Raw genomic sequence first — 27,682 nt, 5'->3', positions numbered from 1 at the left:
GCAATTACTTTAGAAACAGTAATTTTTTAAAAGAGCACGTTCACATCCGCGTGTGGTTCGAGCCGATCCTGCTGTCAGAGCTGCTGTTACAGAATCTAAATCAACACCATCAGAAATCCTTCACACTCATTCCTTCTGTGATCCTCCTGGCAGCGACTCCAGGTTTTTCCTCCTCCAATGAAAATCTTTGAGCGTCTCTGCAGCTTTACTGTAAGACTCGTTTCTCCTGCAGCAGCTTTGGCAGGAAATGTGAGAGCACAAGCCTGGAGGCGAGACGCCCCATCTCCTCGTCTGCTCCGAGCGCTGGACAAGGTAAGAGACGAAGGATGAAAACCTCAACAGTTTGATCTGTTATACAGTATAGAGGACTGTAGGCAATAAATAAATGTATTAAGAAAAGCATTAGATGATGTCATGCATGTTATAAGTGTGTGCTCTGATATTTATAAGATACACAGTGAATAATACAAGATGATAAATAATATAATGGAAAAGAAGTAAACCAGAGGAGTAACACGGATCAGAGGTGGACTCAGCAGCACCTGTTGCTTAAATCTATAGGGAAATAATAAACCTATTCTTATATAACGTCATCTGATCAATCAGGTCTTTTTACAAATAAATTAAATATCCTGTATACTTATATATAGTACAAAAAAACGATATATACATGGATTTGATGCTATCGTCATTACTCTATAATACGGTACATAAGGTTTACTGTACTGTATATAAACTATATAGGCAGGGATTTAATAAGTGTACTAAATCCTAGCATGCCAAAGCATACTTAAGTGTACTTGCTCCAGACTAATGACTAGTATACTTAAAGTTTGCTATTTTGGAACAACTAATTTTGTACTAAGTGCATTTAAGTTGTAATTAAATTGTATAAAAGCACAATTTGAAGTGTATTAAGTATACTTTTGTGTGCTAAAGTGGAACAACTTTATGTATACTTAGTACACTTAAAGTATACGGCTGTGTGTGTACTAACGTACATACCTGACAGTAATTAATACAATTTAAGTATATATTTAATGTATTATAAGTACATTACAGCTATTTTTACTGTGTTACAAATACATGATTAATACACTATGAGTTCTGGACAATTACAAATACTAAATAAGTACACTGTGTGGTTAATACAAATACACTTTATTATACCCTACAGTACACACAACCTTCTATACTACAGTATTGCAAATGTGTTAGTAGTACACTAAAGGTGTTTAGGATAATGTACAAATGCTAAATACATCTTCTACACTATAACATGTTTCTGAAACACATTACATCAGTAATTATGAGGCAGATTTTATTCATGAGTTCAACAGATTAAATTTGCACAAGGTTACAAAAAAGCACTACTATAGTTTATTTGTGTTCAATAAAAGTCAGGTTGTCTCACAAACACACAAACTAAAATATAAACCCGGTGCGTGGAAACAGACAGACGTCAGTATTAGAGTATACAGGTACAGTATTAGTTTAAACCTGGTGGCTGCCAATCAGGAAACAGACAGTCCGAATCTGCCCGCCTCCGGTCTCTGATTGGCTGGTGTCGCACTGATTCTAGTCTCTGGTTGGCTGGAATAGTTGCAGAGTTTTAACGCTGCTGCAGTTTGTGCGAGTGTCGCTTTATGATAGTGAGCGCACCGAAGACAGAGAGAGGGTCCAAACATAAACCTAAATCTTGATCAGGCAAAAGTGATTTTCAGCGCAAAAACGAGTTTGAGAGCGCGTGAGAGAGATTCAGCGTGAAGAAACGAGTGTAAAAGGAAACACGCACAAAAAAAGTAGTGCACTAAATATAAGTACATATGAATAAGTGCATTTAAATTTAACTGATAATATACTGAGACTACTGAATATTAAAAAGTGTATACTAATGTAAAACAAGCCTAAATAAGTATACTTTGGAAATGAGACTAATTTTTCACTTAAAGTATATTTTTTAATAATATATTTTTGGAAAGTGTACAATAATACAATGATTTTGAAGTATTTTTAAAGTTTAATTCCAAAACTTGGTAAAAGCATGATGTTAGTAGACTTTTTATATATTAACTGATGGTACAACTTTTTGTTGGTATATTTGCAGTGTACTATCGAGGATTTCAGTATATTTGTACTTCACTATTATAATAATATTCAAGTTCTCAGTGTGCACTAAAACAGGTGATGTCATTAATTAGTTCTCACTGAAGAGTTGTGATGAATAGAATCAGCTGGTCTCACTTTTGGCCCAATACTTTTGGCCCACACTGTACTGTATGTCCATTGTTGTAAAGTGGAACTTGTTATTAACTAAATACGATGCACACTGTAGTCTGTATTACAAAACAAAGTTCATAAAATTCAGCGCGAGTCTTTCCTTTAGTTTAAACATACTGTATATTACACATGTACAAATATATAGTTTGTTTCACATTAAATATAAAACATTTTATTAAGTAATCTACGTAATGCCATGAAATTCATCCTTCTATCCAATATGTACTGTACATACTGAACTGTGATAAAAGAATCATTTTAACGCCCAGCCTGCGTTTCTACACTGGATTTGATGTTACACTCGGGTTTTAAATAGTGTTCTTGGTTCTTTGTGGTAAATCTGGAACCTGCTCTTTACTCCAGAAACTGCAGCTCTACCCTGTAATAACTCCACAGAGCGGGAAATTACAGCCGCCACCCTTTTCCCAACCCTCGACGAGAGACTGTAAGGTGGCACCGAGTCACATGTGCATGAAGGTTTCTCATGTTAACTATTTTATATGAAGGCGAAATAACAGAAGCATCACACAGTCTGGACTTTATTACACTTTATGAAAGCAGGAAGTCACTCGGAAACTCTCGAGCTGTTCTTGGAAAACTTTTGTTTTCATTTCTTTAAGATGCTTTGGAGATGAAACGGGACCAAACACATCAGGACACGCAGTAATATAACAGGAAAACAATCCCTGTCCATTTACGATAAACTGCCTTTGATCTGATATTTTCTGTAAGAAGAAATCTTTAGTGATTTTTTTAAAGGAGTCTCCAGTGTCAGCACTTTGTAACATTGATTAGAAATAAGAGTAATCATGTTATTTGTGATCTTTTATGGGGACGCTGGTGGTGCAGTGGTGTTTCGGCTGCCGTACAGAAGGCCCGGGTTCGACTGTTTATAGCTGCTCTAATGTAAGTGATAACTTGTTTCTTATACTGTATATTTCAGGTTGCATTAGGTTTTCTTGTTCAGGTTTATATGTTGCTTTCTTTACATGCATGCAAAAACTCTTTTGTAATGCTATTTATTTATTTTTTGTTTAAGGCTAGGTTCCCTGATTATTTCCCTTTAACAGCATGCTCCTGAGTGGTTTATATCTTACACACACCTGTGGAATCAAAGGGACTTTCCATCTACATTTGTGTTCTATCTATAAATCTAAAACGGTAGAAATAAATTCGCACCACATCCTTGATCGAGTGTTCTCACATCTCTAGTCGGGTCTCTAATTTACTGCGTTTTTATGTGGACAAAATACAGGACCCCTTACTGCCTTAAACATATCCTATAGCTGCCTAACTGCCGCTCTTTCTACTCGCGCTCTTGTACACGACGCTCGGCCCTCTTTCGTGTGGCCAGATTTCTTTTATACGTTATATTTAAAACCTAAAGAACGGAGCAGTAGCGTGTCATTAGGAGCGAGCGCTAACGTGTAGGTCAGGACGGAAAACACAGCCCTGGGTGGACGTTTCTGTAAATAGCAGGCAGGGCAGAGCCATCGCAGGCAGTCAACCCATCCATTACTCTCCTTCTGTGTGTGTGTGTGTGTGTGTGTGCATGTGGAAGACATTTTCCCCAGCCAGGTTTCCACCACACATGTCCCCATCAGGGCAGAAGGGTGGAGGCTGGGGGAAGCATGCTACTCCGAGTTAGAGAGAGAGAGAGAGAGAGAGAGAAGGATAAGACTGGAGGAGGAGGACAAACACATACACACACACACACACAGGGACATAAGCTGCATTAAGGATTGTGTGTGACTCCAGGACAGATCTGCCTTATTCGGTATTCAGATGTCTTCGTCTGGATGGTACAGTAATATTTCTCTTAATTTTTGGATAAATGTTTGTGTGTGTGTGTGTGTGTGTGTGTGTGTGTGTGTGTGTGTGTGTGTGTGCTTATTGTGTATGGCATTTCACTCCATAAATATAAGGAATCTATTGATCCATGCAACAAGTATTTCTCCAAAGGACTAACATTTAGGGGAAGTGATGATGCCCTCACGCTTCATCTTCCTCCAACACTCTGTTCTCGTCCTCCTTCCAACGCGCACGCACACACACGCACACACACGTACACACACACACACTATATTTTTTCTAGTGTGTGTTTGCTTCTGGCTATTTAGATGCATTTTGTTGAAAGTGATGGGCTCTGATCTCTTAATGGAGCTTTTAAGTGGCACTCTATGGGAAAAACACAGAAACATTTCTGATACACTCTGGTGTTTTCAGCCGAGGACGAGGACGAGGACGAGGCTCATTAATTACATCTGATATTGATATCTGGACAGGAAGGGATTGTTAGATAAGGTTTTGATGATTGTAGCTGGTGTTTGTACGATGCTGTAGTTTATGTGCTAAACTTATCGTCGAGGTTTTATTCGTTAGTGGTCAGTGCAGTGACGATATTTAATAGAAAATTGTAGTTTACTGTCTCATCATATCTTAGACTTGATCAGTGCCATCTCAGTGCGCTTTTAAAATGTAACATTGATGTAACATAAGTGCCATAAAAATGTGATAACTAACAGGAAAACTGTAACAAACAAAGAGAAATAAAAAATGCTCGTATTTCTTTTAGATCGAGACAATGCTGTAAAACACATTACACATTTAAAATTCTCAAAAATCCTGCTAATCACTTGTTAGCCAGCTAGCCTAATACACCTGACTCAGGAGAGACATTTTTGTAAAATAAATGTTAACATTAATCATTAGCTAGCTAGCTACGTAACTTCCATACTTGCGTGTAGTATAGACGAGTTCACAAATACGGAAAGAGCATTGCATTGTGGGAAAGGTCATAGGTTACTGCATACATACATAAACTGGTCCCGCGAACGTGAAGGCTAGGAAGTTTTATTGCATAAATACAATATTGTCATGCGATAATAAATGATTTTACAGAAATTTCATGATTTATGTGTTCGGCAAATGATTTATAATAATTATTAATAATAATTAAAGTGTATAAATTATATAAATATATAATGTTTATTATTTTACTATATGTAAGCCTTGTGTACCTTAGCTATAGTTTTTAGTACATAAACACATGACACATGAAGTTCTTTACTGGTGTCACTTTAAGAACATTTGTATATATTTATCTATGATACAGCATGATAAGATTTGCCCAAACTAATGTTTCTGCTTCATATGTTCATGACTTATATGAGCTACGATGCTAACGAGCTTCCAACACAAGGCTGAATCACAAATCCCTCTCTAACCCCTGAACGAGGGCGTCTACTCCCTACACAGTGCACTAGCTTTCCATTGTACACTAGTTGAGACGGTTAGTTATTCTAAAGTGAAATAAGTGGAGACAAACTGAAACTTAGGAGACCTCCATCATTTATTCTTCTCAACTTTTGACTACAAGGTACCCGGAATTTTTTTTTTTTTTAGATCAACAGATTCACATGGAAAATCAGAATATCAGAAACATAATATTTGAAGAGATTCATGGACACTTAGGGTTTAAAGGCTGATATTATAATATCTTGACTTGAATGCAGTATTAGTTTATAAAGGAACCTTGACAAACCGGGAAAGAGTGTTACTACAGACCAGCGTCTCGTTGTGGCTTAAACCAGAAGCATTATGAGGTTCATCCATTAGTGTTGGTTCGCTCAGTAGAAAAATGTTCTGTTGCGATAAAACCTTTAAGACTTGTCCCATGTGAACAAGCTGAAAAGTGCGTGGTTCAGGAAACCACTGAGTCATAAAAAACGAAGCTGGAATTACCCCCAGTGTTGAGACACTTCACTGATACCCACTGTATATATCCCTCGGTCCCGTGTACTTGAGGTTTTACCTTTCAAGGAGATTCTAGAGAGCATAATCGAGTTCGGTATGAGTTTCAGTGAACCTGCCCCTGTACTTACACTCTTACATTCCTTAACATCAGAGGAGAACTGAGCCGATCCAAGTTCTCTTTAACTTCTCTTAGACTTTAGGGACTTTGTGGTATTTTTATCTGATATTATATACAGTAAGCGATTCTGGTGGCACTTTTTATCTTTACATTTTAATTCCAAATACAAGAAATCCTAGTGAATAACTCGGATTCATAGATACACATTAAACCTAATAATAGGACACAGAGAGAAAGTCAGTCAGAGTCTGAGCTCAGGGTTGATGTGTCCAGCGTTTCTGCAGCCACAAAGCATTTTAAAAGAAAAACCACTTTGAGGTCAGATTTCCTTCAGATCTTTGGAAGTGTTGGGAAAAACAATTCCAGAAGTTGTCGGGTTTGTCTGGTTTGGTGCCTAAAAAAACAACGATATATCAGTCATGCTTGAAAACTGGGACTAAACATGTTTTTAATATAAAAAAAGGAAAAAACATTATTATTTCTGAAAACCTTAATACATACACAGTTGAACCTTGGATTACGAGCGTAATTTGGGCTTGTCTTCCAAAACACATGTAAATCAAAGCGGAAGAAGAATAAAAATAATAAACGAAAACGAATTTTGAAAAATTAAGTATTTGGGGATTTTGGGAAAACCGTGCGATGAATCCCTGCCAAAATTCTTTGCTTCATAGCATAGCAGTCCCGATCGAGTCGCACGGAATGGTGTAACATATGTGGGGGTTGTCTCACAAGCTGTGGGGTGTGTATTGCTCCAAACTTTTTTGTCAAAGAATAAGAAGTATGCCTATTGCATAGGCACACTTAACTAGAGAGGTACATTTCCTGAAGATAATGTGAGCGGTGCTTGCCGTGTCATAGCTATGATGTCACAGTTGATTTTGGTCTCAATGTTAAGTCTATGGGACTTTTCGGGGCGGTTAGCGGGGCAATTAACTGCCCAGCCCTTAGCAAAATCATAGCGAGGGTTGTCTCAAAACTGCGGGGCAAGAAATGGTCCAAAGTTTTAGGCAGAAGGATATTAAATGGATTTTTGGGGGAAGAATAATAAGTGCACCTAGGCACACTTCGCTTCGCAAGCACCACTAATTAGAAATACACTATTGTGAGAACAGTTTTCTAAAAAATAAATACATAAACACCAATAAAAGATAGATAGATAGATAGATAGATAGATAGATAGATAGATAGATAGATATCAGCACCATCAGATAGGAATTATTGGTGTTTATGTATTTATTTATGTGTTTATGTGTTACATACTATGGGGCGTGTCACAAGCGTACCTCACTGAATGTAACAGTAGGCAGCGTCGTCTGTGGGGAAAACGTGTGCGTCAGGCCTCGCAAGCTCAGTGTTACTAAAACCCTGGATCAGACTGCAGAGTCTCTACAGCGATGGCGTACAGTTGACCACGCGCTCCATTCGCAGGTAACGGTAGCACGTATACATCAGCGGGCGGAGCCACAGGTGACCTCTAGTAAGTTATAATAAAAGAGCTCTTTAAAAGATATCAGAGGTTTTATAGATACAAAACTATTACATTTTATTGTAAACATTTATGCAGCATTTGGGATCAACTTTCACAACTTCAAAACATTTTAAATGTAAACAAGGTTTAGCATCGAACTCTTTTCGAATCAAGCTTTTATATTTTTAAAACCACTGAATTGTATTATAGTAAGATTTTTTAAATATGTAGTAATGCTGAATTGATTCAGCTTATAAGATTTATCATAAACAAAATATTATTTTTTTTTACAAAAAGACACATCATGTTTTGTCCCAGTTCTTAAGAAGACCTGATAATCTAGGATGTTAAAACAGAGACCCACTAAACCCAAATCAGCATTTTTTATTCATATTATTCATATTTATGATTTCTGATAATTTATACATTATGATGTTTCAGAATCCTACCATAAAGAAACAAACGGACAGCAGGGCTAATGTCCTGGCATTGGATTACACAGATGTACAAGCAACTCCAATAAGTGTCAGGCACATCTATCTATATGTCGTTCTGTGCCGTCAGTATAAAAGCCTTGTTTATTTGTGGCTGCAAAAAGCCTGTATTGATTATTAATACCTACCTAAAATGGCTGGATGCTTTCTAGTGGCAGATGAGATCAGATTTCTGCTTGTTTCCTTCATTACAGCTGGAGCGCCACACCTGAAACCTCGAAGCCTCAAGCCTTTCATTTGCTGTAGTACCGTCGTGGGGAAGCAGCCACGCCTGAAGGATCACAGCGTGTGTGTGTGATTAGTGGATAGCGTGTGGGGGCTCCCATGGCGTCGGCAGACCACCAGTGCGAGAGACACCCCACAGGTGCCCACCCACACGTCCACCCGCAGTGCCCAGTCCACAGCCCCACAGCAGTGGAAGTAAAGAACACTGGCCTACGTAAGGGCTTGAGCAGACACAGGGACTATGTGAAGATCTCGGTTCCTGATGCCAAGGGCAAGCCTCCACCCTCTGAGTGGTGGAAGACGGTGCTTGCTTTCGTGTACGCTGCGTTCAACCTGGTGCTGACTACAGTGATGATTACAGTGGTGCATGAAAGAGTTCCGGCAAAAGAGAGCACCCCGCCCCTGCCGGACAAGTTCTTCGACTATGTGGACCGAGTGAAGTGGGCTTTCACTGTGACCGAGGTGAATGGGATGCTGCTGGTGGTGATTTGGTCTATACAATGGATCTTCCACAGATACAGGTGAGGAGAGGAACAACACCGGAGATAACATTTCTGCTTTGCATGTTTACAAACTCGGTGACTTTTGTGATTTGATAGACAGTGCCGGGAATCTCAGTTTCAGAACACAGTTTAAAACATGATTCCAACGAAACCAAACTTTACTGTTTTATTAGTATTATATTCAGCAATCAAGACGCTGATAAAACATTCCTCAAATCACTGGCTAATCTGTGCTAATCCTCACGTAATATCTGTGTGTGGCCTGATGTTCTAATAATGACCGTTTAAACACAAGGTGGGATTTATTTTCTATGTTCTAGAACAATACTGGAGATTTCCAATACTATGAAATAACACATATGGCATAGGTAAAGAAGTAACAACAACACCACCAACAGTCTGTTGAAGGTCAGCCTTCCTAGAACAGTTCTTCAGTAGTACAAGATCAGTACTATAATCAAGTGCGTTTGTAAAACCCATCAAGCTCCATGATGATGAAACTGTCTCTCATGAAGACCAAAACTGAGCTCTGCTGCAGAGGAGAAGTTCATTTAGAGTCACCAGCCTCAGAAATCACCAATTAACAACCAGCACCTCAGATTAGAGCCGTTATGAAGCTTTACAGAGCAGAAGGAGCAGATATACATCTCAATATCAACTGTTCAGAGGAGATCATTCACAGGAGAGTTTGGACGCCTTCAGCGTTGTTTTAGAAATAACAATCAGAAACAACCATGGAGTTAGGAGGGGTGTACAAACTTTTTAATTGGTTGTGTATATTCAACAGTCTGTGTTGAGGCCCTTACCAGATTACAGCATTATCATAGTAAGCTCTGTTGAATAGCGCTGCTTTAACCAAATAGGTTTTATTCAGTGGCTTTCATGTCTCATGTGTTTTAGGAGCAAAAGCTGAATGAGATGATGAGATCTTGTAAAGAATTTGTAAATCATCCCTGGAAAAGAAACGTACCACTTACAGTAACATTCGTGCATTCACTCATCAGTTAATATTTTATCCTGGTCATGGGTCTGGCGCTGGATCCATTCCCAGTAACGCCGTCCACAAGCCAGGAATAAACCCTGAATGGGATACCAGGCCTTTTACAGGACATTTATAGCCACACACATTTATCTCAAGGGACAATTTACCAAAACCAATGTGTTTCCTGCCATGATTTTTTTTAGAAGGTGGGAGGAAACCAAAATTCAGATGAATGAACAAAGGCAGAGCATTTACAATTCAGAACACAGACAGTAAGTCCTGAGTAAAGGATTAAACCAGGAACCCAGTATTATGGTATTAATTATTGCTATTCTTTATTATACTGTGAAAAAATATAGAAACATTAGTTGACTAAAAGCTAGTGCACGTGTCTACAGTACGTCTTTACTGATTTACTAACGAGGTTTACTAGGATTGCATTGTATTCGTGGAAACCCCTTTTTGGAAGACCAGGTTATAAAATCTACATTACATACACTCGCAGGTCACTTTATTAGGTACACCTGTCCAGTTGCTAGTTAACACAAATATACTGTATATAAAAATGCTTGATGGAACCTAGTGAGGATCCCAGTTCACGGATCTATCCAATTCAGCGATGGAAACTTCAAAGCACTTTTTTAAGTCCCTCTGGATAAGAACATAAATGTAAAAGTAAACTACAAATCAATCACATGGTCATGATGTTCTGCTGAAGTTCGATCAGAATGGAGAAGAAAATGTCCGGTGAGTGTGTATGTAATTAAAGTCAGCGAATTAAATTTTTATTTAAAAAGTTGTCCTTAGTAAAATAATCAGAAACCTTCTTCTTAGTGCATACCATTTTATACATAGTCTTCATTTTTACAAAATTCTGAACAAATATTAATCATGTGTTAGAGAGAGTGTGTTTTATGTCACTGTTTGGTGAATCTGATCTGACCACAGCTGCTGAAAACAAATAGTCCCTGAAAACTGAATCTAATTTAAACTAATGTTGCTTCCTACGCACACTTTGTACTTGACATCATTAACACGGTTATTCTTTGTAAATCACCTGCAGGACACGCTCTTAATGTCCTCGCCGTTTATCAGGGCCTGGGTTGGGAGTTTATTACGCTTTAGATGAGTTTATTAGGCATTAGATTATCCATGGTCTCGTTGGTAAAAGCTGCAGTATGACGGCAGGACAGATGACAACACTGACGGGTGCGCGAGAAGGTTACGCAAGACTAGCTCCTCCCACTTTACACTGAAAACGTAAGACGTTCCAACAAAGTGCATGCAATCAGGGTTTACAACTTTACCATATAACCGGATGTACAGTACAGGCGTATTCAATTACCCATCAGGCAGCACTGTAGGAAGTCATCTTCTTCAACTGGGTGTCTTCAGCAGGGCGTGTAATTCCATTCCACATCATTTTAGGGCAAATTTCTGCCATGTTCAGATCCAATCAACACAGTCACAGTCACTTCAACATTAAGTCTTCGTTTCAGCAAGCACCAGATCAGATTTGTCTTGAAGTTTAAGTGCATGATAGAATTATATTTCCGCTGTACGCGTCGTGTCTGTCTCAGTTATTTTACAGACCACATGTTCGTCTCAAACTGACAGCGTTTTCAGCTGCGTGATGTTTAACACGACAGGAGACGTGTTCATAATACACAATATAGAGAAAACTTTCCCTGTATCACATAAACCGTGTTATGAGTAATATTAAAACATAACGTTAAATGTTAAAAGTGCTCACTTGCTTTAGGATAACTAGGGGTAACATTCAGTCTAAAAACAAGTTAATAATGAAAATAAATAATAAAAACATTTCTGGTTTGGGACACGTGCACTCAGGCCCAGGATGAACCTGTAGACCATGGAGCCCCGAGGAAAATCCAACCTGTCAATATGTCATTTTCCCCCGACTTAGCGTGACGCTTTGTGTTGTGGATTCCTCCAGTCATGTCCGTATTTGTGCTGTGAATGAGTAACTTTAAATTACTAACCCTGGATGACTTACACTGTGTGCTAATAAAAAATGTATCCCCAAAACAGTCCGGAGCCTGATGGAGAATTAACTTTTCTGCGACACAACATTGTGAAGCCTAACATCATTTTAAAATTCAAACGAATTGATTTCTTTATGTGCTGTAACACAATAACACAGCGTGCTCGGAGCGTGGAGCATTATTCTCCCCGAGCAGCCGTGTTATACAGCACTCTGATACATCTCTCTCGCTCTCTCTCTCTCTCTCTCTCTCTCGGAGATGACCAGTTATTGTATTAGATTAGACTCCCACTTACAGCTCACAATTTCCACTCTTAAGCATCACAGCGTTCACATCATCAGATCTGCTGCTCTGTGTCTGCAGGTCCATCTTAGGCAGGAGGTTCTTCTTCCTAATGGGCACTTTGTACCTGTATCGCTGTGTCACCATGTACATCACCACGCTGCCCGTGCCTGGCATGCACATGTCCTGTGCCCCAAAGGTAAAACGCCCGGCATGAAAACTGTCTCACTTCATCACTACAGCTCAGGGTATTGGATATTACATAAACCCAAAACACTGCTGAGACAGAACCAGAACCATGACCTGACTGAGCTTTATATTATAAAACACACACTATCTATCTATCTATCTATCTATCTATCTATCTATCTATCTATCTATCTGTCTGTCTGTCTGTCTGTCTGTCTGTCTGTCTGTCTGCTTTACCCCTCCCTTTCCCTCTCATTTCTCTCTATTTTTCCTGTTTTTCCCACATTCTCTCTCTCTTTCTCGTGCTGTACATCTATATTTGTATCTCTCTTTGTTCCTCTCGTACTATTTTCTTCTCCATCTAAATCTCTTCCACATTCTCTCTCTCTCTTGCCCTCTTTTTATCTTTTCCACTTCCTCCTTTATTTGCTGCCTCTCCCATTACTTTTTTCCTATTTAAACATCTGGACTTCCTCTTCTCTCTCATGCCCTCCTTTTTCTCCCTCGTTCTCTCTGTTTTTTTTCTGTTTTCATGACTCATCTGACATGATTTGCTTCTAACTACATTCTCTCTCTCTCTCTCTCTCTCTCTCTCTCTTTCAGCTCTATGGAGACTCCCAGGCGAAACTCCAGCGAGTCCTGCAGCTGATCTCTGGAGCCGGTCTGTCCATCACCGGTTCTCACATCATGTGCGGTGACTTCCTGTACAGCGGCCACACGGTCATGCTCACCCTCACCTACCTGTTCATCAAAGAGTGTGAGTCTCGAAACCATTTTCTCATTACGGCTTTTCTCTAAGGATTCACACTGAAACCCGAATGTTATTATCACCCAGCTGGTGATGTCGTGGCTGTAGTTTCTAGAAACAACACAAGAAGATGTTCCCAAGGAAAGGAAAAGAAAGAAAATAAATCTCCAGAGGAATGAGGAGTCAGTATGGAGAGCTCAGTGTCATCTGCCAGGCTCGGGGAGTTATTTTAGTTAAAGACAGGGTAGTTGCTAATTCTGTTGCCCCACGACTCCACACGGCTCCACACCGCCTCTCTGTGGTTTTGCTCATGGTTTATCCAGAGTCTATCTTGGGAAACACTGAAGTTGAAGATCCCTGGATGGGAGGAAACTTTCATGGAGTCATGATATAGAGCAGCCCAAGCTCAGGTCTGACCCAATGATGCTGGAGCTGTGAGGTGGCCATGCTGTACCTGTAGCTTTTTCATGCAACATTTATAACTTGTACAACCTTCATATGATTTGGTTATTTGTGCACAGCATAAAAGCAACGTCTCATTCTTTTGACCACATTGCACATGCTTCGACACTTTAATGCAAAATATACATCATCAATTGCTTATGCCATGGTCATATACGTGCTTATATGTAGGACATGATGATTCATTGCTCCCCATAACACTGAGTCATCCGCTGACTAATGATGTCATTATTTATAAAATGGTTGAACCAGTGGTCACACTCAGTCAAGCATATTCTCAATACAATTCTACCAGATGAGTTTGTGAACTTGCTCTGAATTGGGGAATGTTTGAAGCTTTTGATCAGCCAACGCTCAACCAGGTCTTTTGTCATGGATGCAGCATGTGAGCACGTCATAGCGAATGCCTACAAAGGCTGGATATCTCAAGAGTAGCAATTATGCTAATTACATGGCGGTTACATGGACCCTAACATCCTTCTAATAATGAATTAGTATTAATGACCCGATTGGTTTAATGATGCACCATGAAAACACTTCAGTCTAAACATTCTGATCTGAACTGGCCCAAGTACAATGAATGTGTAATCAGAATGAGAGGGAAAGGGGTTTAACCTTTAATAATCTCATCCGTCAGTAAAACCTGACCATGGAAACACTCGATCTGATCATTTCTCTGAATGTTTGTCCGAATAAATATATTCTTTCTGCGTAGGTTTTCATTAGAGTTTCTAGGAAGGAAATTTAGCTTCCATCATCCCTGATCAGTAAACTCCGTGAGAACAACTCTGTCTCTCCTAAATGTCTCTGCTTACACGACCGCCCGTGACCTAAAGTTTAAAAAGCAAAATAGAGAATTCAAATAATGAAATAAAATATGAAATACAAAAAAATATATACAAATATAGAAAACATTAACTGGAAAAGGTAGAATATGTACAAGGTTGCTAAAAAAATAAAATTAAAATATGAGATGTTAAGTGTATAAGTTGTATTACTTACTCATGCACTGACTGAGGATGGAGCTTCACATCAAACCACTCATACACGAGTTGTGGTAACCAATAATAACCCAGGAGACAGGAGTTAGAAATGCTTCATGAGTACACGTTTTCTCCATATTATGTGTTATTCAAAAACTGTTTTTTGACAACCAGTCCATCTCCAATCAGTCCATCTAATCTGCGTGTCTTTGGACTGTGGAAGGAAACCGGGGTACCCAGGGGGAACCCACCAAGCACAGGGAGAACATGCAAACCCCACACTCACAAACCCCTCACAATCCTCAACCCTGGAGACTACAGCGCTAACCTCTACACCACCATGTCACCTTTTACCCCACAGTACACCAGTCCGGCAGCTTGTCTTGATTAAATAAACCAATAGTCTGTGAACTTCTTAGGAACTCTATGAAATAGAAGTTGATGTTTTAAAGTCATGAGAGTGTATTTAAAGGACTTACAGCACACACACACACACACACACACACACACCAATAACAGTGTACAATGTCAGTAGGTTATGTGATACTATCATAAACTTTTTGCACAAATGGCTTTTGTATTTAATGGATAAATGTGTTGGTGCACGAGGTCGGATCTGTGTGTGGCTTGTACCGTACAATACATACATTGGAAGAGTCTCAGGAAACCATTGATGTCATGACCTAGCAGGACTGTTATTAAGCCATGCGGCAGTAGAATTATAGACCACTAGAATTATTATACTGTAGGTATCAGTATCAGGAATAAAGGGACCTGTTGCTGGAACCGTACCATAAAGTGTGCTGTATCTCTTTACCTGGGAAAAGGAAGGTAGTGTAGCTGAGTCCTCTGAACCAGTGTAGCTCAAATCCTAAAAAGTATAAGGGTGAGTCAAAAATGATCCGCACTGCGTTTATATTAAACCTTCCATGGCCGCTCTGTCTTATCATCGCTTTCCGTTCAAGCCCCCTGTCCCCCGGGTCACTGCTGTGTCCACAGTCTGTGCAGGTGTTTTTTTGTGGTCTGATGGTGTACCTGGTGCTGAAACAACTTGCGGAAAAGCGTGAACAGACATGATCAGATATCTGTAAACAAGATGTGGAGCGATATTCTAAGGTGAAAGTTTTTTAAAGAGAATCGTTACTGGTGACGAGACACAGATTCATCAGAGAGTAAACGGCAGAGTGTGGAACGGGAACAACCTCAAACGCGGAACGAATAAAAAGTTCAATAGTCGACCATCAGCTAAAAAATTAATCAGCGCTTACAGTTTTCTGGGATTCTCAAGGGCCAGAAGTATTGGAACATAATCCGGAAAAAAGCTTCAACAATCAACAGTGCTCGTTACAGTGAGACGCTTAGTGAAGAGCTCAAGATTAAACACAGAGGCACCTTTAAATATTTTAGAGGTACAGTGATAGTATGTAGAAATGGTACAGCTGATGTATCCTTAATGCTAGTACCCTAGTGATGAGAATGTTTTTTCCTTCTCTTTAGTTCTGAAATGCGACAGGTTTAAAAATCAGCACATACTGTACTAACGATGTAACCGCCCTTTCCTGCAGACTCGCCCCGGTCGTTCTGGTGGTATCACCTGCTGTGCTGGCTCCTGGCCGCAGTGGGAGCGGTGTGTATCCTCGTGGCTCATGAACACTACAGTGTGGACGTGGTGGTGGCGTACTACATCACTTCACGCCTCTTCTACTGGTACCACACCATGGCCAACGTACAGGTACGCCAGTCACATCTATCGCGTACACATATGTACACTGTAGTCTAATTCCTGATTGTTTGTTAGTTCCGTTAGAGCCCAAGCGCTCTTTCCAGACACAACACACTGTGGTTTTAAAACAAAGAAGGACTGATGAATTACAAGACGTTAAAATGGCACCAAGCTTCTCCTGAAAGTGTTTACATGACTCGGAGAACACTCTTATCCATTAGACAGTGCACGCGTCTGAGATACGACTCTCTGAAGGCTGCTAAGTGCTCCCTCCGTATGGGACGCCAAGACAAATCTCTTAGAACCAGACAGAAAAGAAACAACAACACACCAAACAGAAAGGATGATGTTGTGATCATATGTTACAGGCTGTAAAATAAAAAGTGAACAGTTTGATATGAGACGAGATTTAAATGCACCGTAAACACATTGTGTAGTTGTGAATGTATTACACAGTATTGGTGCTGATTTTATTATAATTTTGGTTTTACGTTAAACATATAATACATAAAATGTGTGCAGCCAAAGAAGCTATGTTTATGCAACATGGAAGTGACCGATCTCACTTAATTAATTTTAATTTTAAAATTTCAAGTTGCTAACTTCAGCTGTTATAATAATTAAATAATAATTTAAAATGCAAGTTATTCATATTTCTTATTGAAATATGAGTATTGATACTAAAATTGGTGTAAGCTTCTAGAAGCATACAGTATAACATGTAAAAAATGGTGCTTAATTTAAAGCATTTTGTGCAAAATTAGGAAAAAAAAATCTGTACCCATGTTAAATTCATGTTGAAATATCTTAACAATGTGGCGTTTTTAAAATAACACACGTTTTCAGGTTTATGTCTTTTCATTTCAAATCTAAACTGGCCAAGTTTCATTTGAATGACAATTAAGATCATTGAAAGATTTTATATATGTTATAAATATAGATTTTATATATTTTAGACTTTAGATTTTATATATATTTTGATATATTTCATAAATAATTCATAAAAAGTTAAGACACTAAAGACACTAAAACATGCAAAGGAAATGCAATTGTATTTAGCAAATGTGTTAGTTTTTTATGTGATAACAATATAAATGTTTATGCATTTTTACAAAAAAACTAAAGCATGGATCAAAAAATAATTATTAAGTATTATGAAAACCGGTGTTATATGATCCTATCTGAAACTTCACTTTTTCACCTAGGTGAGGCACATTTAAGCACCGATACCATGTTTTGGCCAAAAAATTGCCTAAAATTAACAATTCACGACCGTGACAGATGAATGATGTCTCGTGTAATTTATTCAAACTATCCATAATAATAATAATGTGTTTTTTACATCCATCACTCACTTTTCTGCTCAGCACGGTTGTAAAGAGTAGTTATTTGATTAATCATGGACTTTCCCTTAACTAGCGGTTCTCCTCAGACAAGCAGGTCATCACACACACACACACACACACACACCAAGAGAAACACATGCAGACTGACTGCATGGGATGTGACACGTGTGGGTGTGAAGAAAGAACAACGGCTAAGACAAACCCGGATAGTGTGTCTCCTTCTTTAAACTAAAATGGAAACACACTTGTATTAGGAATACATTATGTGCAATTTGCAACCATAAAAAAAAGATTCCAAATTAAATATTAAGCAGTAGAGAAAGCGTGTGTCGTCACGTTAGCGTCCGGTTACCTCGTCTCAACTGCACTTCCAACAAATCAAAGAAACACAATGAATTATAGATTCTCAAAAGATAAATATTTCTTAAGTGTTTCCCAAAATCATCGCTCTCTTCTGTCTAATTTCTCCCTCTCTCTTATCTTCATCTCGCTGAATTATTTCCCTCCACATTATGTTTACAGCAGACTTTTTGTCACTCTGCCTCTCTCACAGCTTTTCCTCATTCTTACTCTTCCTCTCTGTCAGGTCTTCCCACCTTGTCATCTTACAACTCTTAACCCTTCTGTCTCCCCTTTAATCTATTACATTAGAATATTGTGAAAAAGTTTTTTCATAATTTTATTTAAAAAGTAAAAATCTCAAAAATTCTACATTTATTACACGTAAAGTAAAAAAATCCTAAATCCAGTATTCAAAATATTAGAATATTTAATAATATAAAAAAATTACTGTACATTTTAAATTCTGTACAATTATGTTAATTTATGGACTCAATACGTGGCCTTGAATTACTGAATCAGTGCAGCGTGGCATGGATGTGATCAGTCTGTGGCACTGCTGAGGTGTTTCTGAAGACCAGGTAGCTTTAATAGCAGCCTTCAGCTCGTCTGTATTGGTGGTTCAGGTGTTTCTCATCCTTCTCTTGAGGATAACCAAGATTCTCAGGGGGTTCAGGTCAGGTACGTTTCCTGGCCGATCAAGAACAGTAATATCAGGGTCGGTGAAACAGTAAGTGGTACTTTTGGTACTGTGGGAAGTCCTGCTGGAAAAGGAAATCAGCATCTCCAGATGGAAGTGCTCTATAATCTCCTGGTGGACGCTGCATTGGCTTTGGACTTGATGAAACACAGTGCACCAATACCAGCAGATGACATGGAACCTTCACACAGGAACTGTTTACTGTGGAAATTTCACATTGGACTTGCATTCTGTGCCTCCTCTCTCTTCTTACAGACTCTGGGACCTTGATTTCCAAAAAGACAAACCACTGAGCAATGGTCCAGTTCTTTTTGTCTTCTTAGCCAAGGTAGGAATCTTCCGACATTGTGTCTAGTGTAGGAGTGGATTAATACTAGGAATGGAACAGTTGTTGCCCATTTCCTGAAGATGTCTGTGCGTGATGGCTCTTGATACACTGACTTTAGCCTCACTCCACTCCTTGTGAAGCTCTTCCAAGGTCTTAAATCAACGTTGCTTGACAATATTCTTAAGGCTGTGGTAATCCCTGCTGCTTGTACCTACCACACTTTTCCCTTCCAGTCAACTTTGCATGAATATGATTCAGTACAGCACCTTCTGTGGATTTATCCTCCTCGTGGAGGGGTATGTGTGTGCTGAACCAAACCGAGAGACAAAGAGTATTTATATTGTATGAATCATAATTTATTTGAACTAGAATTGGAATATTCTAATATTTTGAGATACTGGATTTTTTCTTTCCATGAGCTGTAAACCAACAAACAGAAAAAGCTTTCAATTTAAGCTTCCATTAAATTAATCTAGACTATATGAGAGATTCAACTTTTAAAATTAAATTACAAAAGAAAATCACCTGTTTCAAAATATTCTAATTTTTTGAGATACATCTATGCTTCTTTTACGCTCTGTCTCTCTTTCCTCATCTTGGTGTGCATTATATTTCACCCTGGCACATGTGATATTGGCAAAACTGTAGTTTTTACAGTAATGACAGTTTATTTGCTTCTAGCTCTTTAAATGGGTTCTTCTTGGGAACTTTTCTAAAGTTACCAGCAGCGTTTCTCCAGTGTTCTCCAGTGAAACATGTCCCGCATGTACTCTTCCTCCAGGATCTAAGGTGTTCGCCCAACAACTACCTCACGCACACCTGGTGGAACCCCATCTTCAACTTGCTGGAGCGTAACGTGCAGACGCAAGTGCCTTGTTCGTTCTGCTGGCCGCTGACGTGGCCTCCATCCTGCCTGAAGAACCCGTGTAAAAAGTACTCCATGGTGCAGAGCGTTCGCGAGGAGTGATGTCATCTCCATCTTCCCCTTTATACTGTTTCTTTACAATCGCTGGAATAGTAAAATATTTCCTTTATTTAAAACCACCTGACGTGTTTGCATATCAGTAATACCAAAGACTTTATGGAGGGTTTGTGAGAACATGGCTCAGGTTTAATTTTTTTTAATAAAAAATAAGCCATTTGGAAACCATGCACAATTCAGTAACTTATTTTACCTGATTTTTAAGTATTTAGTGAAATCTTACTTGATATTGATGTATTTTTCCCCAAATAAATTAATATGCAGCAAATTATATGAACAATATCCTATAAATAATATTTGTTTAAAACAGTGGTATTGACTTTGACTTCTTTTTACTTAATGAAGTGGTCACGATTGTGCCTTCTTAAGCATGTATTGTTAAATTTTATTACTTGTTGTTTTTTTTATCTATGTTTTTAAACCAAAGGTAGCATTAAAAATTTGTCATATTGCACATTGTTTTGTATTTATTGTTACAAAAAAAGAACTAACAACAACCAAAACAATAATAAAGTCTAAATCACTCCATATTTTATCCATCTGCATTTAAAAAGAATAATCACAGCTAATTTACACAAACGAGATTTGCAATGTGTGATGTTCATAATACAGTATATAATAAACACTGAATGTGCAGTTGTTAAAAATACAATAATGAGAAAAATCAGCTAATGAGAAATACACAAATTACAAATACAACTTGATGCAAGACAAAGACTGTGAAACATCGTCTATACCGCTTTATCCTGTGTACGGGGGGGCGGAGCCTATCCCAGGGGACTTATGGGACAAGGTGGCGTACACCCTGGACAGGGTGCCAATCCATCGCAGGACACACACACACACACACACACACACACTACATTTGGGGACACTATTTAGCCTAATCTGCATGTCATTGGACTGTGGGAGGAAACCAGAGTACCCAGAGGAAACCCACCAAGCACGGGGAGAACATGCAAATTCCATGCACATTGAACCAGGACCCAGAAGATGCAAGGCGACAGAGCTAATTACTATACCACTGTGCCATTTGTGGAAAAATACTGGGGCTTAAATAAGAATTACAAACATATCAAACACCCATGAGTCAACAGGGCGCGGAGTGAAATAAAACAAGTTGTTTGTATCTTGGTGCGTATAAAATCAGACCATTTTATGATCAGACGTGGAAGGCGACAAGTTCACATTGACATTTGTTACTATTTCCACGATCATCTGTAATGATGTGGTTGGTCAATAAAAGAATATAATAATAATAATAACAATAATAATAATAATAATAATAATAATAATAATAATAATACAGATATAAAAAAAGAGACATTTGTACAAATATGTGTATTTCTTTTCACTACCTGAGCTCATCATTACAGGCTCTCAGGACTTTTTCTACGTCTATGAGAAAAGTTGTTAAAAACAATTTCTGAATTAATTAAAATTGTTATTTTTTTTACTTTGGTATCAATTTACTTTAATTACAGCGGTTCCTCGGCATACGAATTTAATCCGTCCCTGAAGCGAGTTCTTAAGGCGAAATTTCGTATTGCGAAACCTATAGGAAATGATGTAGTTACAGATAATTCAAAGCATTCAGAAAAGACACGTAAATGTTTTTTATAAAGCTGCTGATCACTTGTAATACTTTATATTCTGTATGATGTTTTGCCCCATCAGTTGTTTTGCTTCTCTGGTTTTTACTCTCGCGAGACTTTCTTTCTAAATCACGAGAGGAATCCCGGTGATGCAATCAGCTGACCGTGTTTAAAAAGAAGGCACGAGGCCAACGCTCCATACACAGACACCCTGTAACCATTAAGACTGTATATCCTTCTGTCTCCTTGTTGTGTTTTCTCTCAATTACTCACTCATTGGTATCACAGGACGGCGTTTTTTCATTATTGTACTCCCGGGTTGACTCATAAAGCAGGTAAGGTCTGTACAATACTCACGCACACGCACATGCACACACACACACAGTATACAGGACTTGGGATTATACATACTGTATATTCACATACACACCCAAATATGTTGTATATAGTTGTACATTGTCATTTTTTGTGCACTGCAGGGTCTGTTTTTTTTCTATAATACACATTTGAGTTTGGTGTATTTGGGGCCCCAGCAATAGTAGGGCTCTGGGCCCTCTTGTTCTTCTAGGGATTTTTTTTTTTTCTTAACTAACCAGGTCTTTTTGGGCCCTAACATGCTCAAAAATGCATTAACCCAGTAGACATTTAGATCGATCTGAGCTGAGCAACTTTTTCACTGCATAACTTTGGGTCTAATCCACATGAAGTCAGTAAATTAAGCTGTTTTATTTTATATTGTTTGCAAAATGCACCCAATGAAATTTACAATACAGTACTCCTTCTAGAGAATTTACACGATCATCACCAAACCTGGCCCATATGATCTCAAATGCTCAACCAGCTCACTACAAATTTTCTATATTTATCAGCTCTTTGACTTGACATGGTTTTGGCCTGACTCCTGAAGTTTGAAACTATGTCCACTGGATGAAGACAACCACTGTGCTATTTCCATTTAATTTCTTTAATTAGGCTTAATGTCACAATTTAAATATAAATAATAACTGACATAGGAATATAGTTTTTAGAGAGAGGGAGTCGGTCTCATTTTTGGAATTAGTGTACATTGTTGTGATCGGTTTCAATAGACCCAAACCCTTAATTTTGTCCTTTTGCTATTTTCCCTATTAATGCATGTGCCCACTGTCTTTCTGGTGCTCCTGGGCAGCGATGGCGCAGGTACTTGGGCCCAATCATTGTTGCCTGCAACTATATTGGTTAAAATTAGAATTGTGTAGAGTCTCATAAAAGGAGGGGACAGCACATGAGATTTCTACTGGATCTGTGCAAAGCGTGCCATTAACCAGAGGAGAGGACAATAGGTTTATTTTATAATTTCTCTTTTCTAGGCCAAAAAAAATTGCTAGTATTTATCTCACCATTCTTAAGCCATTTGGCACGAGACCTAATAAAAGCATCTTTAGCCAATTTCAAATATCTTTAAACAAAGTTCAATGTGTAGACTAGTTAATTCCGTCTCTGTCCTCTCAGGTGTTAAAAGGGTCTAAACTTTGTTCAATAAGTTAGCTTCCTTCCAATTCTTGGTGTAGTTTAATTCTTTAGATCATTTTATAGCTCAGTTTCTAACCCAACATTTAAAAATTTCCTATTTGGTTTTTATAATTTTTGCCTCGTTCACAAACTGTTGTTTGGTAATTCCCTGTATAGTAATATTGAGAGTTTCATTTTCGAAAAAAGCTAATTGTTAATAACCCCAACCACCTTTAGGTCCCTGAGAAAATTTGAACTTTAAAATAATCACTTTATGATCAGGTAAAGGTGCATAGACGTGATATACATCTATAAAAAAAATAATACATCTAAATCGTCCTTTATTGTGCCAAGTATAGTCTTTAATGTTTGCATAAAAAAAAAAAGTTATTAGACCGTGAACCTGTGTTAGTGAAGGATCTATAGATTCATTCCGGACATAGAACTCTGGTATTTTTATTGTAAAGTTTAGATCTTACTAGTAATGTCCAAAATTAATGGGTTAGAATTAAATCAATGCACATTGTCCATGATGAAAACAGAACTGTCAAATTTAACCAGCAGAATTAGCCACCTGCTAATTAAATTTTATTTATATAGCGCTTTTAACAATGGTCATTGTCTCAAAGCAGCTTCACAAAGAATTTAATGCAAAAGTGAACAACATCCATATATATTGATCTACTTACACAAAAAAATAGAAACATAACCCAATACCACACAGTGGGAAACTTCTTCAATCGATGCTCTTACTGTCCATCTTTTTTCCTATAGATGATGATCGGGGTACCGTACTATGGTGTCTCTCTCCCACACTTTTTTAAGCAAAGGCCACAGTTTGTCCCTAGGTGCTTCATGATCATGGGCTGAGCTGAACTGAGCTGCCATTGCTTTTCCTCCAGGCTCTTTCCTGAGACTTGGTATTTAAATATGATCTGTTTCAGTGTTGTTTCACTCTGTGATCGGAGAGTTTACACTCGAGGACAGTTTATTTTACTCAGAGCTCACAGTGCTGCTGTTTACTGGTTATTACTTTGTACTGCTTTCCACGGGTGATCCTCTTTTGTATATGTTCACCTGCTACTCTTGTAATAATCAACAGTAAACTTCTGTCTTTTTGCTGTTTACATTACTGTCAGGGGCGAGGTGACTGGACAGGAGTGAACCCAATAGCAGACAAATGGTGTTTTAAATCTTTTTTGGACGCACTGAGGCTGGGGTAAACAGGCACAGAAGGAGCAGTGGAGAGAGGCAGTGACCATGTGTGCTTGGTGACTGGGAGAGTGGGAAAGCCTTTAGTGATGAGAGAGGAAGCGGAGCTATGACGGGAGGAGATTTTTCCGTTGACAATCTGCTTAGCACGCACTGGTTGGAAGGTGGAATGCAGCGACTTGTTCTTATCAGTGAAAACGGCCACGCGAATGCTTTCTGAGGTCCACGAACACAGAAGTGCTCGTGACGCAGCAACAGCCGACTTGCGAAGAAGGAGAAGTGGTGGGCTGAAAGAATCGTCTTTTGTCCAGGTCAGGGTCGGTATTCGGAAATCCAGCAGCGAATGAATCCAAATCGTGAGCATGAGAGCATGTGAGGTCATACACGTTAATCAGTCCGACAACAACAGAAGTACTGGGAGGGCGTAGACAAGCGAGAAATCTGAGAAACAGGCAGGGTCGATAACAGGCTAGGATATCAATGTTTCAGGTGGTAGAGTTCCACCTCTGGATTTAGGAGCCTTGGAGCATTATGTTAATCCCAAACTGTCGAACTTGGGTGTTATTTTTGACCATGGCCTTGAATTTGATAAACAGATCAGTACTGTGGTTCATCCAGTTTCTTTCAACTAAGACAATTGGCAAAACTTAAGCCTATTTTATCCTTTAGGCTTTTCTAAATAGCCATCCACGCCTTCATCACCACTCGCATCCATTACTGTAATGCTCTATACTTCGTGGTTTCTCAGGCAGCATTACATCGACTACAGCTGATCCAAACTTCTGCTGCTCGACTATTAACATCTACGCGTAAAAGAGAATATCTCTCTCCAGTTCTGGCTTCTCTTCATTGGCTCCCGGTACAGTACTGAATTAATTTGAAAATTCTTTTGGTTTAAATGTTTACATGGCCTTGCCCCGCCCTACCTCTTGGATCTGCTACAGCCCTATGCTCCACCCCGGTCTCTCAGATCATCAGATAAACTTTTGCTGACTGTCCCTAAACCAAATGCAAGCTTAGGGGTGATCGGGCGTTCTCTGTGGCGGCTCCCAAATTGTGGAATGACCAACCCTTGAGTATTCATGAGGCCACATCACTGAGGGTGTTCAAGTCCCATCTTTAAAACTGTTTAAACCAACATGAGATGTTCGTGACAGTAACCGATTAATGAGCAGTGTTAGAGAGCCATACCAGTTGATCTCATGTCAAGTATTTCTCCTCACTTTATTTCTGATTTTTAACCACAGCTTTAATGGACGTGATGCTGATACTGATGTAAAATGTTAAGAGACAAGTTTTTTTTGTTGTCAAAGCATCAGTACCCGTTTTAACTTTGCAGTTTGTACAGTACACTCTTCAGGTGTACGCGTGGTGTGTGTGTGTGCGTCTGTGTGCGTGTGTGTGTGTGTGAGACTTTCCTCCTGCTGGAACTCGACTTGTCTTTACTGAAGCGTTAGCATTAGAAATCTCCGACATGTTCTGAACATTTTCAGTGTCCATGTGTCCTCCATTTTCTGCCCAAAAAGCTGTGATTTTATCTTGTGAGTCTGACTTCACAGCAGGGATCTGTGAAATCGAATGGAATTATCCTGTGAAAAATGGTCATGCCTATTATTAAACCTCAGGCCCTGGATCCAGGCGTACATGCATGTATGTCTCTTCAGTTTCCATCATACAAGGACATATCGTAACCACAGCTATGACTTATGTATTAAACAGAAATCCAAACAGATTCAATTCATTTAAGATTCAAGTTTCAAAGAACTTTATTAATCCCAGAGGGAAATTGCTCTTGGTTATACAGTTGCTCAGTTTAATTTACCGGGAAGCAAGGAAAGTTAGATTAGGAAAAATATATATATATATTAGACAGGAAAATAAAATTAAAGAAATAGAAATGTAAAAATTAAAGGAAAAATAACAATAAATAGAAGTAAAATAGAATAGAATAGAATTAGCTCTGGCATATAATTTATATACATATAGCACTAGAACTGTAGTGTAAGTGAAAAGAAGTATTACACAAGTGAATTATAATCGGATATTGCACTTAGAACATTGAGTTGTGTGAACAGAAGTGTCAAAGTGTAAAATGTTATTAACCAGGAACTACTGACAGTCCCTGGCCCGTGGTGAAGATGCTACAGAGAAGAGTTATATAATTTATGGCCATAGGGAGAAAAGATCTCCTGTGGCGCTCTGTAAAACACCTGGTCATAATTAGTCTCTGGCTAAAGTTGCTCCTCTGGTTGGTGAGAACTCTGTATAGCGGGTGAGAAGGATTGTTCCAGATTGTGCGTATTTTGGACAGGATCCTCCTCCTTGCCACGACATCAACAGAGTCCAGATCCAAACCCAGGACAGATCCGGCCCTTCTAATGACCTTGTCCAGTCTGTTTCTGTCTGCCGCTTTTATGTTACAGCCCCAGCAGACCACAGCAAAGAAGACAACACTCGCCACCACAGATTCATAAGACATCCGATGAATGGTATTACAGATGTCGAAAGATCTGAGCCTTCTCAGAAAGTACAACCTGCTTTGTCCTTTCTTGTAGAGTGCCCTTGTGTTAACTGACCAGTACAGTTTAATATCCAGATGCACACCTACTGTAGGTATTTGTACTCAGAGACCATGTCCACTGTCTCTCCCTGGACAGATATAGGAGTCACAGGGGTTCCACCTTTCCTGAAGTCGATCACCAGTTCCTTTGTTTTCTTGATGTTAAGTTGAAGGTGGTTGCGCTCACACCAGAAAACAAAGTCATCCACCACAGACTGGTACTCGGAGATGTCACCATCCTTAATACATCCCACCACCACAGAGTCGTCAAAGAACTTCTGTAGCTGGCATGATCCTGAATTATATTTAAAGTCTGATGTAAAGAGGGTGAAAAGAAATGGAGACAAAACAGTCCCTTGAGGAGCACCAGTGCTGCAGATCACAGTGTCAGACACGCAATTTTGTAAACAAACATACTGGGGACGGCAGGTCAGGTAGTCCATTATCCAGGAGACCAAGGGAAAACAGTGAACTGAACAGAGCGTCTCACAAAGTTACGAAAATGTAAGGGCTTTGGTAACGAGCGTGAGTAAACATGGGGAGCCTGAGGCAGTGAAGGAAGTCCCTGAAGACGCCGAGCACTCTGAAATGCTGGAGTGTGAGAGTGATGTGTGTGTCCTGAGTTTCTCCATGACCGTATAAAAACCCCCAGACATTTAAAAAAGACATTCACTTTGTCTACAATCAGACTGTCCAATAGAGACAAAGTACACATGCATACAGTATACGTGCCAATGGTTTTAACCTTTATCTATTAAATATATACTGTAATAAACTTCAGTCTCCCTAATTTTAAACAACAATGAACAAAGTCTGAAAAACACTCCAACTGTACTGTAATGTTCTGTTAATGTAAGTTTAATGATGAACTAGTGATTATGTGTTTGTTACAGGACCCACAGCCATC

The 27,682-nt window shown here is 38.9% G+C and overlaps 1 protein-coding gene across 4 annotated transcripts; it reads left to right on the top strand.

Annotated features, from left to right (window-relative positions):
• Nucleotides 1-240: 240 nt before the first annotated feature.
• Nucleotides 241-19,926, top strand: sgms2a (sphingomyelin synthase 2a). 4 transcript variants are annotated; one of them, XM_053490752.1, is made up of 7 exons: nt 241-312; nt 3,130-3,186; nt 8,314-8,865; nt 12,199-12,316; nt 12,910-13,063; nt 16,065-16,231; nt 19,717-19,926. In XM_053490752.1, the coding sequence occupies exons 3-7, from the start codon at nt 8,444-8,446 to the stop codon at nt 19,900-19,902; spliced, it is 1,047 nt and encodes a 348-aa protein (XP_053346727.1). In that variant the 5' UTR covers nt 241-312; nt 3,130-3,186; nt 8,314-8,443; the 3' UTR covers nt 19,903-19,926. The 4 variants fall into 4 exon arrangements, with proteins under 4 accessions (XP_053346727.1, XP_053346728.1, XP_053346725.1 ...); XM_053490753.1 differs by lacking the exon at nt 3,130-3,186 and having other exon boundaries at nt 258-312; XM_053490750.1 differs by lacking the exons at nt 241-312; nt 3,130-3,186 and adding an exon at nt 3,994-4,082.
• The last annotated feature ends 7,756 nt before the right edge of the window (nt 19,927-27,682 follow it).

This window comes from Clarias gariepinus, unplaced genomic scaffold, assembly GCF_024256425.1.
Source record: "Clarias gariepinus isolate MV-2021 ecotype Netherlands unplaced genomic scaffold, CGAR_prim_01v2 scaffold_31, whole genome shotgun sequence".
NCBI classification, from domain to species: Eukaryota; Metazoa; Chordata; class Actinopteri; order Siluriformes; family Clariidae; genus Clarias; species Clarias gariepinus.
This window is presented reverse-complemented; position numbering and strand designations above follow the sequence as displayed.